Source organism: Enhydra lutris, unplaced genomic scaffold (assembly GCF_002288905.1).
Source record: "Enhydra lutris kenyoni isolate GAN:26980312 unplaced genomic scaffold, ASM228890v2 scaffoldscaffold66, whole genome shotgun sequence".
NCBI lineage: Eukaryota > Metazoa > Chordata > Mammalia > Carnivora > Mustelidae > Enhydra > Enhydra lutris.
Genome location: NW_019154150.1, coordinates 10,489,866 through 10,502,825, shown reverse-complemented (window position 1 = coordinate 10,502,825; position 12,960 = coordinate 10,489,866). Strand labels below are relative to the sequence as shown.

The 12,960-nt window shown below is 48.3% G+C and overlaps 1 protein-coding gene across 1 annotated transcript in view; it reads right to left on the bottom strand.

Annotated features, from left to right (window-relative positions):
• Positions 1-5,471, bottom strand: part of LOC111159088 (integrin subunit alpha 9) — a 333,563-nt gene extending 328,092 nt beyond the window's left edge. Inside the window, exon 1 of the mRNA XM_022521479.1 lies at positions 5,287-5,471. Within this exon, the coding sequence (XP_022377187.1) occupies positions 5,287-5,471 (185 nt within the window). The remainder of the gene's footprint in view (positions 1-5,286) is intronic.
• Between the last annotated feature and the right edge of the window lie 7,489 nt (positions 5,472-12,960).

The window sequence follows — 12,960 nt, the reverse complement described above, 5'->3', positions numbered from 1 at the left end:
AAAACCCTAGAGACCCCAAGAGACACTCTCTGGGCCCCTTAGAGGTCAGGTCTCACATACACTCCATGCCTTCCTGACAGCTTGAAAAAGCAGGCTCTGCAGGGTGATAAGAACCAGGAATAAGGTCTGAAAATGCCACTTCCAAAAATCCAGATGGGCAAGTGCAGCCACGCTTCCACCCGAAGGCCTGGCACGGGCCTGAAGAACTCAGCAAAGACACCCACCGTGCAGGTTAGGAGAGCGCTCGCTGCCATTTCCGGATGTCTCCTCACAAAGACGGGTAGCGGGGGACAGGAGGGCCCATGATCCCAGGGTCCCCCTTCTACAGGTTTTACCTTCACGGGGGGGGGGGGGTCTCCCCACTCTGCCCCTCTGAACTGTGCCTGCCCAAGGACAAGCCTCTTCCCCATCGGAGCCGACAGCTTAGTTTTTGCCTGGGACACCAGACTAGGACCCCACAATCCCTTCATGTGTTGGATGTGAGTGGAGTCTTCATTCCTGAGCCCTCTACCTTAGCAGACAAGGCTCTTCGCTGTCTGACAAGGGAAAAGGCAAAGTTGTCAGCCTCTCTGGCAGTCCACTATTAATCCTAACTAATGGATTAATTAATTGATTAATTCCCTCCCGACCAGAGGGAGCAGCAGGACCTCATTCCTGGTACCTTGTGAACCAAAAGCCATTATTAATCCTGAGCTCACTCCAAGCGCCTCCACTTGTTCTGATACACAAACGTGCTTTTCCTTTTCCTTCTACCTTCATCAGATCTTGGTCTAGCCCTTTAAGCCTTAATTCATTGCTCTAAACCTGCACTGTCCAGAACTCTCTGCAATGAGTGTCCTGCGTGCTGTCCGGTGTGACGGCCACCAGCCACAGGTGGAGACTGAGCGCTTAAAACGTGGCTAGTATAACTGAGAAACTGAATTCTTGATTTTATGTGGTTGTAATTAATTTTTATTTAAAATAGCAATCCATCTGGCTAATGGCAAAGGCACTGGCAGTGCAGAACCGTCTAGCTCGTTTTAATTCTCAGCCTTAATGTGAGCAGAGAATGTTATGTTCTCCTGGGCTCTGAATGACCTCCTATCCCTCACCGAATGATGCTCTGACAGCCCTAACAGAGCAGAGAGCCGGCGCGTCTTCCATTTCCGAGCACTTGCTCTGCGCCTGAGCACAGCCGTCTGGATGTGTCCCGGGAGATGGGGCAGGAAGCACGTCGCCAGAGAGGAAGCCAGTGCACCCAACCACCTCGGACTCCAGGGCGTCTGGGGCAGAGAGGAAGGGGGGGGGAGGGGTGTGAAAGAAACCCACTTTGGGGGCTGGACGCTAGCCGGCCTCATTTATATATATCACAGGGTGTTACAGTTGTCTGCCCCGCAGCTGAAGAACGGGTACGCGTGTAAGCAAAGGGGACAGACATCGGCTTTGTCCGTGTTCCCTGGCACCTACTGCCGTTGCTCAAAGGGTGCAAGAAGACCCAGGGGCGGGGGGTGGTGGGGAGAGGTACAGGCAAGGAAGCCAGCTCTGGCAGGCAGACACCCTCTGAGTGTTGTCGGAAAAAGAGGAAACCAAGTCACGTGCATGCTTGCATCCAAACAGATACAAATGACATCTGTAACACTGTCCAGGATCTTCCAGTCCACCTGGCCACAGTGACAACTCACACCGCCTAGAGGTCAACAACAGAGGGACCAGGAATAGGGTCTGAGCACCAAATGCTCAGTATGCAACACTGCAGGAGCTGTGTTCAAGCCCCAGGGTTTATAAAAGCAAGGTCACCCCCTGCTCTTGCTGAAATCTCGAACTTTCTGACCTCTGACAATTTTGGCTGAAAAAAGGCACTGACAGGTATGCTTGGTTATGGGATTCAAGAAGAAATGCTGGCTCTCCCGGCAGGGTGCACACACATGCTCTGTGATGTGTACCTGGGTTCCATGTTAATGCCACGGACCCCCCCCTCCACTCTGCCACCTGCAGAGCCCATGCTGACCCTGCTGCCTGGGCTCTATCCCCGCCCCCATCAGCACATTCTTCTTGCTCCTTACCCTGCCTAGAACAAATCCCTTTGCCTGGAAAAAGCAGGAAGCCAACTTATTAAACCACTAATACTGAATTAAGCTAAAGAGTAATTTCCAGAGAAGAAAGACACCAGATACAAGGTTTAATTAACATTTTCTTTCTTTACAAAGTTTCAGTGTGTTACTTTTCCTTTTCATGTCGATCACTTACTCTCCACACCCATTCTGACTATATTCGTGATCTTTTTAGTTCCTCTTACGTAGACAGCTAAGCTCCTCTCAGGCATTGGATCAGCCCCTTAGCAAATCACTCAAAATTTCAGGGCCTGAATTAATGCATTTCTCTAAAGTACACATGTTAACTTCACTGGCACTTTGTAAATGCATACAAAACACCTCAAAATCTCCCTTCTCTCTGACCCAGCAATTCTAAGCCCAGGAATTTATTCGAAGGAAATAATTAAGGATGTCCGCAAGGCTTTAGTTACAAGGATGTTTACCCCTGCTGTTGTTTATAATCATGAATAATTGGAAACAACCTACGTGTCCCTCAAGCGGGGCTAAAAGATGCAGGGCCCTGGGACTGCCTGGTAGGAAGAGACCGACAATCAGTCGCTAAGTCAAACAATCCTTGAGCTAAAATTAGGGTAGAGACATAGAGGGTAGATCCAGACTCCACTGAGCCTAAGTCTTGTAAATTTAGGGTGACTATCTTTAAGAAAATACAAAATTAGGACTATAAAATTCAGCACAGGGTCTTGGTAGGGGCCCATGTGAGTAAGAGGCCTTTGGTGGAAGTTTCATTAGCCCTGTGGTAAGTCTAATCTTGAGAAAGAGAAAAGAAAGAAAGGAGGTGAGGCTGGACGTCTACTGCTTCAAAAGCCACACCTTACAAGTCTGGGCAGTGTATCAGCTGAGAATAACATTTAAGGTCTAAGACAAAGAATATTGGGGGGAAGGGAGGGAAGAGAAAAGGATAAGGAGGAAAATACTTGGAAAAAACAGCAAGAGCACAGGTAGCAAGGACACAGCAAAAACTATAATGAAAATTAAGACATTGTGGGGCAAAAAAAGAAAAAAAAATTGCTTTAAAAAGATTTTCATCAAGTTTGGTCGGCCCCTGGAAAACTGTCGGGACAAGTCCTCGAATGGGAGGACTAATGCTCTAATGCTCATATCAGGACTGGAGAGGGTACTTCTGAACCAGCACCCTGGCTGTGATGGGTCCCTTTGGGCCCTGGAAATATCTGCCCCACATCTCCACTGGCACCAAGGCCACACACCAGCATTACCTTCCAGTTGCACACCCCGCCTCCCTCGATACCCCGGGTGCCAAGCTGAAGGCCAGTCTGTCGTTTCCTACAATTGCCGAACCTATTCCAGTCACGCAGCTTTTCCTCATCTCCCTTTTGAAACAAAGCAGATTCAACTTTTTTCCTATGTCAAACTCGCTCTTGCCTCTCCCACCTCCCACACCCAGTTGTTCCCCACTTAGAACAGCTTTGACGTGTGGCCCGTCCAAATCCAGGTGATCAGGTCCTGGCACTTTTCCCGTGAGCTGAGCCACATCATAGAGCCCAGAGGCGCCCTAGCCCGTGCAGCTACAGATCCCACACAGTGCCCCAGCTGCACTGCCTGCCTTTTCCTGTAGAGCCCCCCACCCAGAGAAGCCCTTCTATTCCTGACCCACTCGCCTCACATACTTTGTGCCAAGGTCACACAGTCCAGGAGCCCGGGGCGGGGGGGGGGGCGGGGATGATTCTGGGATGCGTTCTCCAACCATTCCGGCTCCATTGTCTACCAAATCCAAAGCCCACAGTGAACTCTGAGCAGGCTGGACATGGAAAAGGTGTTTAGCCTGCTTTGCTTTAAAAAGGGGATTTAGCAAGGCAGAAAAAGTCTGGCCTTAAACTTGGCAACTGGGAGAAATGGTAGGGAAGGAGATGTGGAACTGGACAGGGGCTACACAGGACTTTACAAACTGGTTCTCTTGGAGGCAGTTCTCCTCAACAAAGGATTGCTAATGGGCTGGCCAGTCACAGATTGTCCCATACCGCACCCCCTTCCAGCAATGCTTCAGAACTCAGTTCTACAAACTCACCCTTTCCATCAGCCTCTGTCCCATTCAGAGTAGTGACTGTCTCACACAGCTGCATGGCACACGCATGGCACACATTAAGGACCTCGCCTTCCTAACCTGCATCCCCTAAGGACACCCACACTGGTGACCACACAACAAAACCAACTCCAGACTAGTTGTCACCCGGCACCCACTGGGACATGACCTTGAACAGGGGAACTGTCCACCGACTAACTCTCTGATGAGGAGGTGACCCTTGTGTGCTGTGGGATTTCCACTTGCCCAGGGAAAGGGTCAAAGAGGAACCAAGCTCATCTCAGAGCTTCTCCTCAGGGGCTGGGGACACAGTCTGTGCCTCTTAGCTGATGGCACTTAATGGGGAGAGCTCCCAAACTTCGGGACGCTCGGGGAGCAACTGGATTCCTTGACGTTACAAAACCACATCCCTCTGTTAAAACTTCAGGTGCTTGTCTCCAGGTCAGAGGACCTAGGTGAAATGAGGCCCAGGCTGTCTCAGAGGTCATGCACCAGGCTTGTCACTCAGGGTCCTGGACCATCCTCCCTTCCAGCATCCTGGACCCTCTCGCCTCACTTCCTCAAGAAGGTATTGTAAAGAAGGAGGAAGCTTCTGGACCGCAGTGTGCCCCTCGGGCTGCCTGAAACTCACCTCTGGGGAGCCTCACTCCTCCCCTACATACACAGCCTGTCCCCCTCAGGTCCCGGGGTCACTGCACTTCCTCGGCGCCGCGGAACGGAGGGTGGGGTGTCACTAAGAGCTCCCGAACACTGAGGAGTCTGCGTGCCCGGTCACTTCGGGCCTGGGGCATTCGGCTGAGGCCCCCGGGGGCAGAGGGACCAAGTTTCTGAGCGAGCGAGAGAGCCAAGTCTCCTCCGGCTGGGAGGCCGAGAGGACCGCTCTCGGGGTTCTCCCCGCGCACGCCAGGCTGGGACCGCGGGGAAGCGCCGGCCCTGCCGCCTCCAACCCCAGGCGCCCAACGCGACCTCTGCCGGACGAGAGACCGGCGTCCCGCGCCCTGCCCGCCTGTCGTCAGCGGCCGAGCTGCGCGCCGCCGAGACATTGCAATTTCTCCCTCGGGACGGCGGCTTGGAGGCGGCCGGAAAAGGCAGCGGCGGCCGGCGGGGGACCGAGGCGGGGGCGGCGGCCGGGCCGGGGTCGCGGGGGGCACTCACCAGCGCGTGTTGTCGTGGAAGTGCTCCAGCACCGCGTAGCCGAAGAAGGAACCGGCGGGCCCCTGGAAGCGCACGGGGCGCTGCGAATCGAGGTTGTAGGCGCCCGCGGGCGTCCCCACGGCCACCAGCGCCAGGAGCAGCGCGCGGAGCCCCCCGGCGCCCCTCCGCGCCGCCGGGCCGCCCATCCCCAGCCGGCCGCCGCCCTCCGCTGTGCCCCGCGAGCAGGGCGCCGAGCGCGCGGGCGCCGGGGCCGCGGGGTCCGCCGACGGCCGGGAGGCTCCCGGGGGCGGGAGCTCGGCGCTCCGACTCTGGCTGGAAGCGGCGCCGGCCCGGGGGCGGTAGGCCGAGCGGGCGCGGAAGGCGAGCGCAGGGGCGGCCCGGGGCGGGCGGCGTCCTCAGTCCCGCGGAGAAGTCTGCGCGCTCGGAGCAAGCGGTCCCGGGCCGGGCGGTGCTGGACTGCAGAGAGGCGCGCCCGCGGGGTGGGCGGCCCGGAGGCTGGCGCTGGGACGGCGCGCCGGCGCCCTCTGCCGGCCGCCAGCCCACCCCGCGGACGGCCCCGGCGGACCGCAAGAGTCATAGACCCGTGGACCGAGGCGGAGGCGGAGGCGGAGGCGGAGGCGGAGGCGGGGGCGGAGGGGGGGGAGGGAGGGGGAGCGGGGGCGGGGAGGGAGGGGGAGCGGGGGGCCGGGACTGCAGCACCTCCCACCAAGCCTCGGGCCCCCAGCCGGGAGAGGCTTCCAGAATCCTCCCCGCAGCTGCATGCTTGGCCGCCCTGCGGGGGTCGCGGGGTCTGTCGTTCCCTCTCGGTCTCACACCCACACCCACACCAAGGACCAAAGGAAGTTAAGGATTGAGTTTATATTCTAGCGCTGCCCATCTGCAGCCCCTTGACTGGGCTGCGAGCCAACCTAGAGGAGAAGAAGCGTTCAACGATTGCCACCTGGCAATCGTTGATGACAACCATATCCACGCGGGAGTGAACCCAGCACCCTTCCCTATTCCACTCACCTGGTCTCCTACAGCATTGATCCCTTAGTGTGGTCTCCGCCCCAGCAACATCCCCATCACCTGGGATCCTGTAGGAAATGCTCACCAATAGGCCCCACTCCAGATCCAACGAATCAGAAGCTCTGAGGGTCGGCGCCCAGCTGTGCGTGGGGAGACAGGTGAAAATGTGATAAAATACACATAATGTAAGACTTACCATCTTGACCATCTTTAAGTTTAATGGCATTAAGTACGTGTACATTGTTGTGCAGCGACCACCACCCATCTCTAGACCTTTTCTGACTTGCAAAACCGAAACTCTATATCCATTAAACAATAACTCCCCATTTCTCCCCTCCCCCAGTCCTTGACAACCGCCATTCTACTTTCTATGAATTGCACTGCTAAATATTTGGGACTGGAATCATATGTGGCTGACTTTTTCCACTTAGCATAACGCCCTCAAGGTTCATTTATGTTGTAACAGGTATCAGTACTTCCTTTTTTAAGCCTGAATAATACCGTAATACATGTTTTCTTTATCTATTGATCCCTTTGTGGCCATTTCGGTTGGTTCCACCTTTCGGTTATTGTAAATATGTGAATAATACTGCTATGAATGAATGTATGGGTACATTTACCTGTTAGAGATAACTGTCTTCAGGTCTTTAGGGTAATTGCCCAGAAGTAGGATTACTGGATCATGTGGTAGTTCCGTGTTTAATTTTTTGGGGGACCCGCCATAATGTTTTCCACAATAGCTCATCATTTTACATTCCACAAACCAGTGCACAAGTCTAACTTCTCTATGTGCTCTTAACAATTGTTATTTTCTGGGTTTTGTTTGTGAAGTTTGTGAAGTGGTATCTCACTGCGTCTTTGATTTGCATTTCCCTAATGATTAGTGGTGTTGAGCATCTTTTCGTGTGCTTGTTGGCCATTCGTATATCTTATGAAGAAATGTCTGCTCAAGCCTTTTGCCCATTTAGCAAAAGACTGTGTTTAACGATCTATGATTCTGATGCCTGCTAAAGTTTGAGAATCATACCATATCAATACCACATTAATACCATATCAATATTGACACACCTTTATTTTCCTCAAGCAACTATGCCCCTCAAGCAACTATGCCCTGCAAGCCATTAGAAAGCCTAGTTGTTGCATGAACCCATGTTCCAAAAAATCCCTAAGTTACAATAAAGGCTCCCCAAGGAAAACAAAATGAGAGCTCTCCCTCTTTAACCACCTGCTCCCAGCTGCTTAAACACATATCAGAATAGACCCATGGTCCCAAGGACTCCAATGATTGCAGGAAAGAGTGAGAGGAAAGAAAGGAACACTACCATTTATTGAGCACCTACTATATGCCAAATACTTGACACATATTATTTTATTTCATTCTTGCAGCATCCCTTTATTTATTTATTTATTTATTTATTTTTTGCAGCATCCCTTTAAAATAAGTACTGTTATCTCCCATTTTACAGATGAGGAAAGTAAGATGGGGACATGGCAATTAACTACCATAAAGACATACAATTTTGAGTAGCTGAATTGGAATTTGAACCTCAGTTCTTTCTGGCACAATATTTAGACTTCCCAGCTCGAACAAATAGTTTCCACATCCTAGAAAGTAAGTACCTTTAAAAAAAAAAAAAAAAAGGCAACAAAATTAAACAGAGAAAAAGTTGGTTTTCATCCCATTTCCCCAAGCTTGTTTCTCCATCTGAGGTGCCCAGACTCACCAGTAACACCCCTGGCCACACAGTCACCTAAGATGAGAACCCTACACAAAATTCTGTATCTATTTGTCTCCCACACCCAGTTCAACCAGTTCTGCTTATTCTACCCCCTCAAGATCTTAAACCCATCACCTCGTTCTCATCTCTACTGCCTAGGCTTCCGGTCAAGCCCTTGTGTCCTTGACCACAGTGTCAGAATTATTATGACATTATATATGTTTATAATAATTATATTTAATATATGGATATAATTATAATTATATAATTATTACAGATCTGTAGTAATGTCCCCCTTGTCATGCTTGTTATAGGTAACTTCTGTTTTTACCTGTCTTGGTAGGAGTTACTGATTTTTTTAAAGATTTAATTTATTTATTTGAGAGAGAGAAAGAGAGGGTGTGTGCACGTGTGAGAGAGAGCATAAGCAGTGGAGGGGGCAGAAGGAGAGGGAGAAGAAGACTCCCTGCTGAGCAAGGAGCCTGATGCCGGACTGGATCCCAGGACCCTGGGATCATGACCTAAGGCAGATGCTTAATCCACTGAGTCACCCATTCACTGCAGGAATTACTAATTTTATTAATCTTTTTAAAGAAACAACTTTTGACTTGGGTGATTGTTTTGTTTTTTTGTTTTTTTTTTTTTTAAAGATTTTATTTATTTATTTGTCAGAGAGAGAGAGGGAGAGAGAGCAAGCACAGGCAGACAGAATGGCAGGCAGAGGCAGAGGGAGAAGCAGGCTCCCCGATGAGCAAGGAGCCCGATGTGGGACTCGATCCCAGGACGCTGGGATCATGACCTGAGCCGAAGGCAGCTGCTTAACCAACTGAGCCACCCAGGCGTCCCGGGTGATTGTTTTTTATAACACCTTTCCCTTTTTTACTTTAAGATTTTATTTGATCTCTATTGCTTTCTTTACTATTTCTAATAATTTCTTTGGATTTAATTTGTAATACATTTTTCTAGCTTCTTGAGACAGGTGCTCAGATTTTTTACCTTATTATTTTTCTAATTCTTTTCTAATGTATGCATTTTATAATATATAATATATTCTTTATAATATATATGTGTTTGTATATACACACACACAATAAATTTCCTTGCAACAACTGTTTGAACTTTCCACAAGTTCTGCCGATATATTGTATTGTCATTATCAATCAGTTCAAAATATTTATTTACTTATTATTTGTTTATTTATTAGAAAGAGAGAGAGAGAAAGAATGTTAAACAGGCTCCATGCCCAGCACAGAGCCCAATGCAGGGCTTGATCTTACAATCCTGGGAACATGATCTTACAATCATGAGAACATGACTAGAGCTGAAATCAAGAGTTGGACACTTAAATGACTGAGCCACCCAGATGCTCCCAAAATATTTTCTAATTGCAGTTTAGTTCTCCTTGGTCCATGGAAAACGTGTTCCCTAATTTCCAAGTCATGGGAGATTTTCTTTCTTTTTGTTACTGATTTCTTTTTTTTATTTTTTTACAGATTTGTTTACTTATTTAAGAGAGAGAGAGAGTGAGTGTGTGTGTGGGGGGGGGAGGGTGGGGGCAGAGGGAGAGGGAAAGAAGCTCAAGCAGCCTCCCCACTGAGTGAGGATCCCCACTCAGGGCTCCATCCCACAACCCTGAGATCATGACCTGAGCTGAAATCATGAGTCAGACGCTTAACCCACTGAGCCACCCAGGGTGCCCCTTGTTACTGATTTCTTAATTCCGTTATGGTCATAGAACATACTCTGTATGTTTTCAATCCTTTGAAATTCGTTGAGATATGGGTTATGACCCAGCATATGGTCAATTTTGGTGAATTTTTCATGTGCACTTGAAAAGAATGTAGGGGCACCGGGCTGGCTCTGTCAGTGGAGCATGTGACTCTTGATCTCAGCATTGTGAGTTCGAGTCCCACATTAGGTATGGAGAGTACTTAAAAATAAATTCTTGAAAAAGGGAATGTAGAACACGTTGTTAGAACTATTGTTCTCTATATATCAATTAGGTCAAGTTTGTGAATCATGTGGCTCAAAATTTATATATCCTTATTGATATTTTGTTTGCGTATTCTGTAAGTGACTCAAGGAGATAAATTAAAATCTCCATCTACAATGGTGAATTTGACTATTTCTAATTAAGTTCTGTCAGTTCTTTCTTACATAATTGAGGGCTTGTTTTAGATACAAATTTAAGATTCATACTGAATTGGTCTTTTATTGTCAATGAAGTTTGACCACACTGTTGTGGTTTCCCCACCTGTGCTCTCTTCTTTTTACCTTTTCCCTCCACAACAGAAACTACATAATGGTTTGAAACCTCTTGTTGCCTCCCCACTCCTGCAGGTTGGAGCCAGAACTCCTTAACAAGACTGAAAGCAGGGTGGGGGGGGTCTCTACCCTTATTTCCAGCCCCATCCAGTGCCCCCATCTGCCTCACTGCCATGAACCCTCCAAAGCTTTGACACTCAACTTCTGTCTGTTCCCTAAACACACCCACCAGGGGTTTTCAGACATCGGTGCCTTCTCCAAGGTGGTTCTTTCTTCCTGAAATGTCCCACCCTCTTATCCAACCAGCAGAATCCCACCGATCCTAATATTCTGGTCCAGTTCTTGTCCCACCCTTTATGAGACCCTTCCTCTGCCCCTTTCTCCTCTGAGCTCCCACAGCAGTGTTCACATGCCTGTATCTCAACACTTATAATATCATATTTTAATCATATTTTTGGCTCTCTGTTCCTTCTAGACTGTAAGATTCTCTACATAAAAAAAAGAATATCTTAGTTATCTTTGTATTCCCAAGGTCCAGCTCAGTGTTGGCCATAGGTAGATAATTAAACACTGTTGAAAGAATGAACTGCTTGAAGAAAAGCAAGCTGAGTAAAAAGATAAAGCCCTTCGGGACACCTACATGGCTCAGTCAGTTGAGCATCAACTCTTGATTCCAGCTCAGGTCATGATCTCATGATTATCTATCATGAGATCAAACCCCTGTAAAGCCCGGCATTGGACTCCACGCTTGAGGGAGTCTGCTGCTCTCACTCTCCCTCTCTCTCTGCCCCTCCCTCCACTCTAACATACTGTCTCTCTCTCTCAAACAAATAAATAAGACCTTTTTAAAAAACAGATATAACCCTTTGGAAGAGACTCTGAAGGAGAGTTTTAACTTTCTCTGAGTTTTGGTTGTGAGGATAAAAATGACATTCTACTTTTAGGAAACAAAACCCAAGTTGCCATTGATTGCCAGTAAATTTCCAATATCAATATTTCCCATTTTCCTAACTTACAGAGTTTAGAATTATCAGAGCATTAGTGTACCTACCTTAAAAAATAAATAAATGAAACTGTTTCCCAGTCTCTCTTGCAGAAAAGGGAAGCTACATAACAGTATCTGGCCAATGAGATACAAATGAATTTTGTGAGAGGTGGGGCTTCTGGAAAGATTTTTTTAAAGGGGAGCTGACTCAAATGGCCTGTGGCTTTCACCCTGTGGCCTTCTCTCTTGCCTGCATAGCAGACAGAGGTCACGGCCGGAGATGCAGGAACCATCTTCAGAACCACCTCAAAGGAAAGACCATAAGATTGTAGAGAGCTCAGTTCCAGCATCCCCCAGCTGCCACCCTTGAGCTGGGCTGCCTTCCTCAGGACTTCTTATTATATAAGAAGAATTAAACACCAATTCATAGGAGTCACTACTTCTGAGGATTTGGTTATTTGTAGCTAACTCAACACTAGAATGAACAGTTCCCAGAACAGATGCTCCTAACCTAAGGTTCACACAACTCTACAGGTAGCTCAGAGGTTCTGAGAGCCTTGTGGTTGGCAGAATAATGTCCCTCACACCCCCACACACAAATATGTTCACATCTTTATTCCCCCAAAAGTGTGGATATGTTTCCTTACATGGCAAAGGGAAGTTTGCAGACATGCTTCCAGTTAAGGATTTGAGAGAGCAAAATTTTCCTGGATTATCTGCAAGGGGCCTGATCTAATCATTTGAACACTTCTAAGTAGAGAACCTTTCCTGGAAGTCAAATAAAAAGATGTGACCATTCAAATAAGGACAGGGGGATGCTACATTGCTGGCTTTGAAAATGGAAGCAGGGGTCCACGAACTAAGAAATGTGGGCTGGAAGCTGGAAGAGGTGAAAATGGGTTGTTCCCCCAGAGCATCCAGAAAGAACTGCAGCCCAGCAACACCTCAAAGATAGTCCGGTGAGACCTGTGTCAGATTTCGGACCTCAAAACTGTAAGATAGTAATTGTGGTTTTTTAAGCCACTGAGTTTGTGGTACTATGTTATAGCAGCAATAGAAAACTAATGCACCCACTGAAATTGTATGCAGAAAGGTATGTGTGGGTGTGTGGAGGTGTGTGTTGATATGTGTGTTTCTTAGGGAAAGACCCATAGATTTCAACAAATTCCTAAAATGGAATATAGCCTAAACTTCCATTTATAAAATAAATCCTGGGGATGTCATGGACAGCATGGTGACTGTCGTTCCTAATATTTTATTGAGTCGGGGACAGGTGGGGCTTGGTAGGGAGAGATAAGTAGGGGACTATGTGACTAGGTTTACATGGGGGTTATGGGATCAAAAATCCTAGAAATGCTGAGGCTTAAGGAAACCAAAGATAAGAGAAGAAACCAGACCACCCTTCCCTAGGCATCAGAGGTGGGGTCTTTTGATGGCATTCATGTGGTGACTCACAAAGAATGACCAGACCCCAAAAAAGAAGTGAACCATTAAAGATGTTATCACCAGTCCTTACTCAAACCAAGACAGCACAAGAATGATAAGGCCACAAGCTCCCTGTTCAGTTCTAAAGAAAAGACTGTGGGTGGAGGCCCACCTTGGCCACCCATTTGGGACCCCTCTCACTCTGAGAGCTTTTTCTGTATCCCTGCTTAATGAAATTCCATCTCCTTGCTCACTCTCCTTTGTCCTTCATTC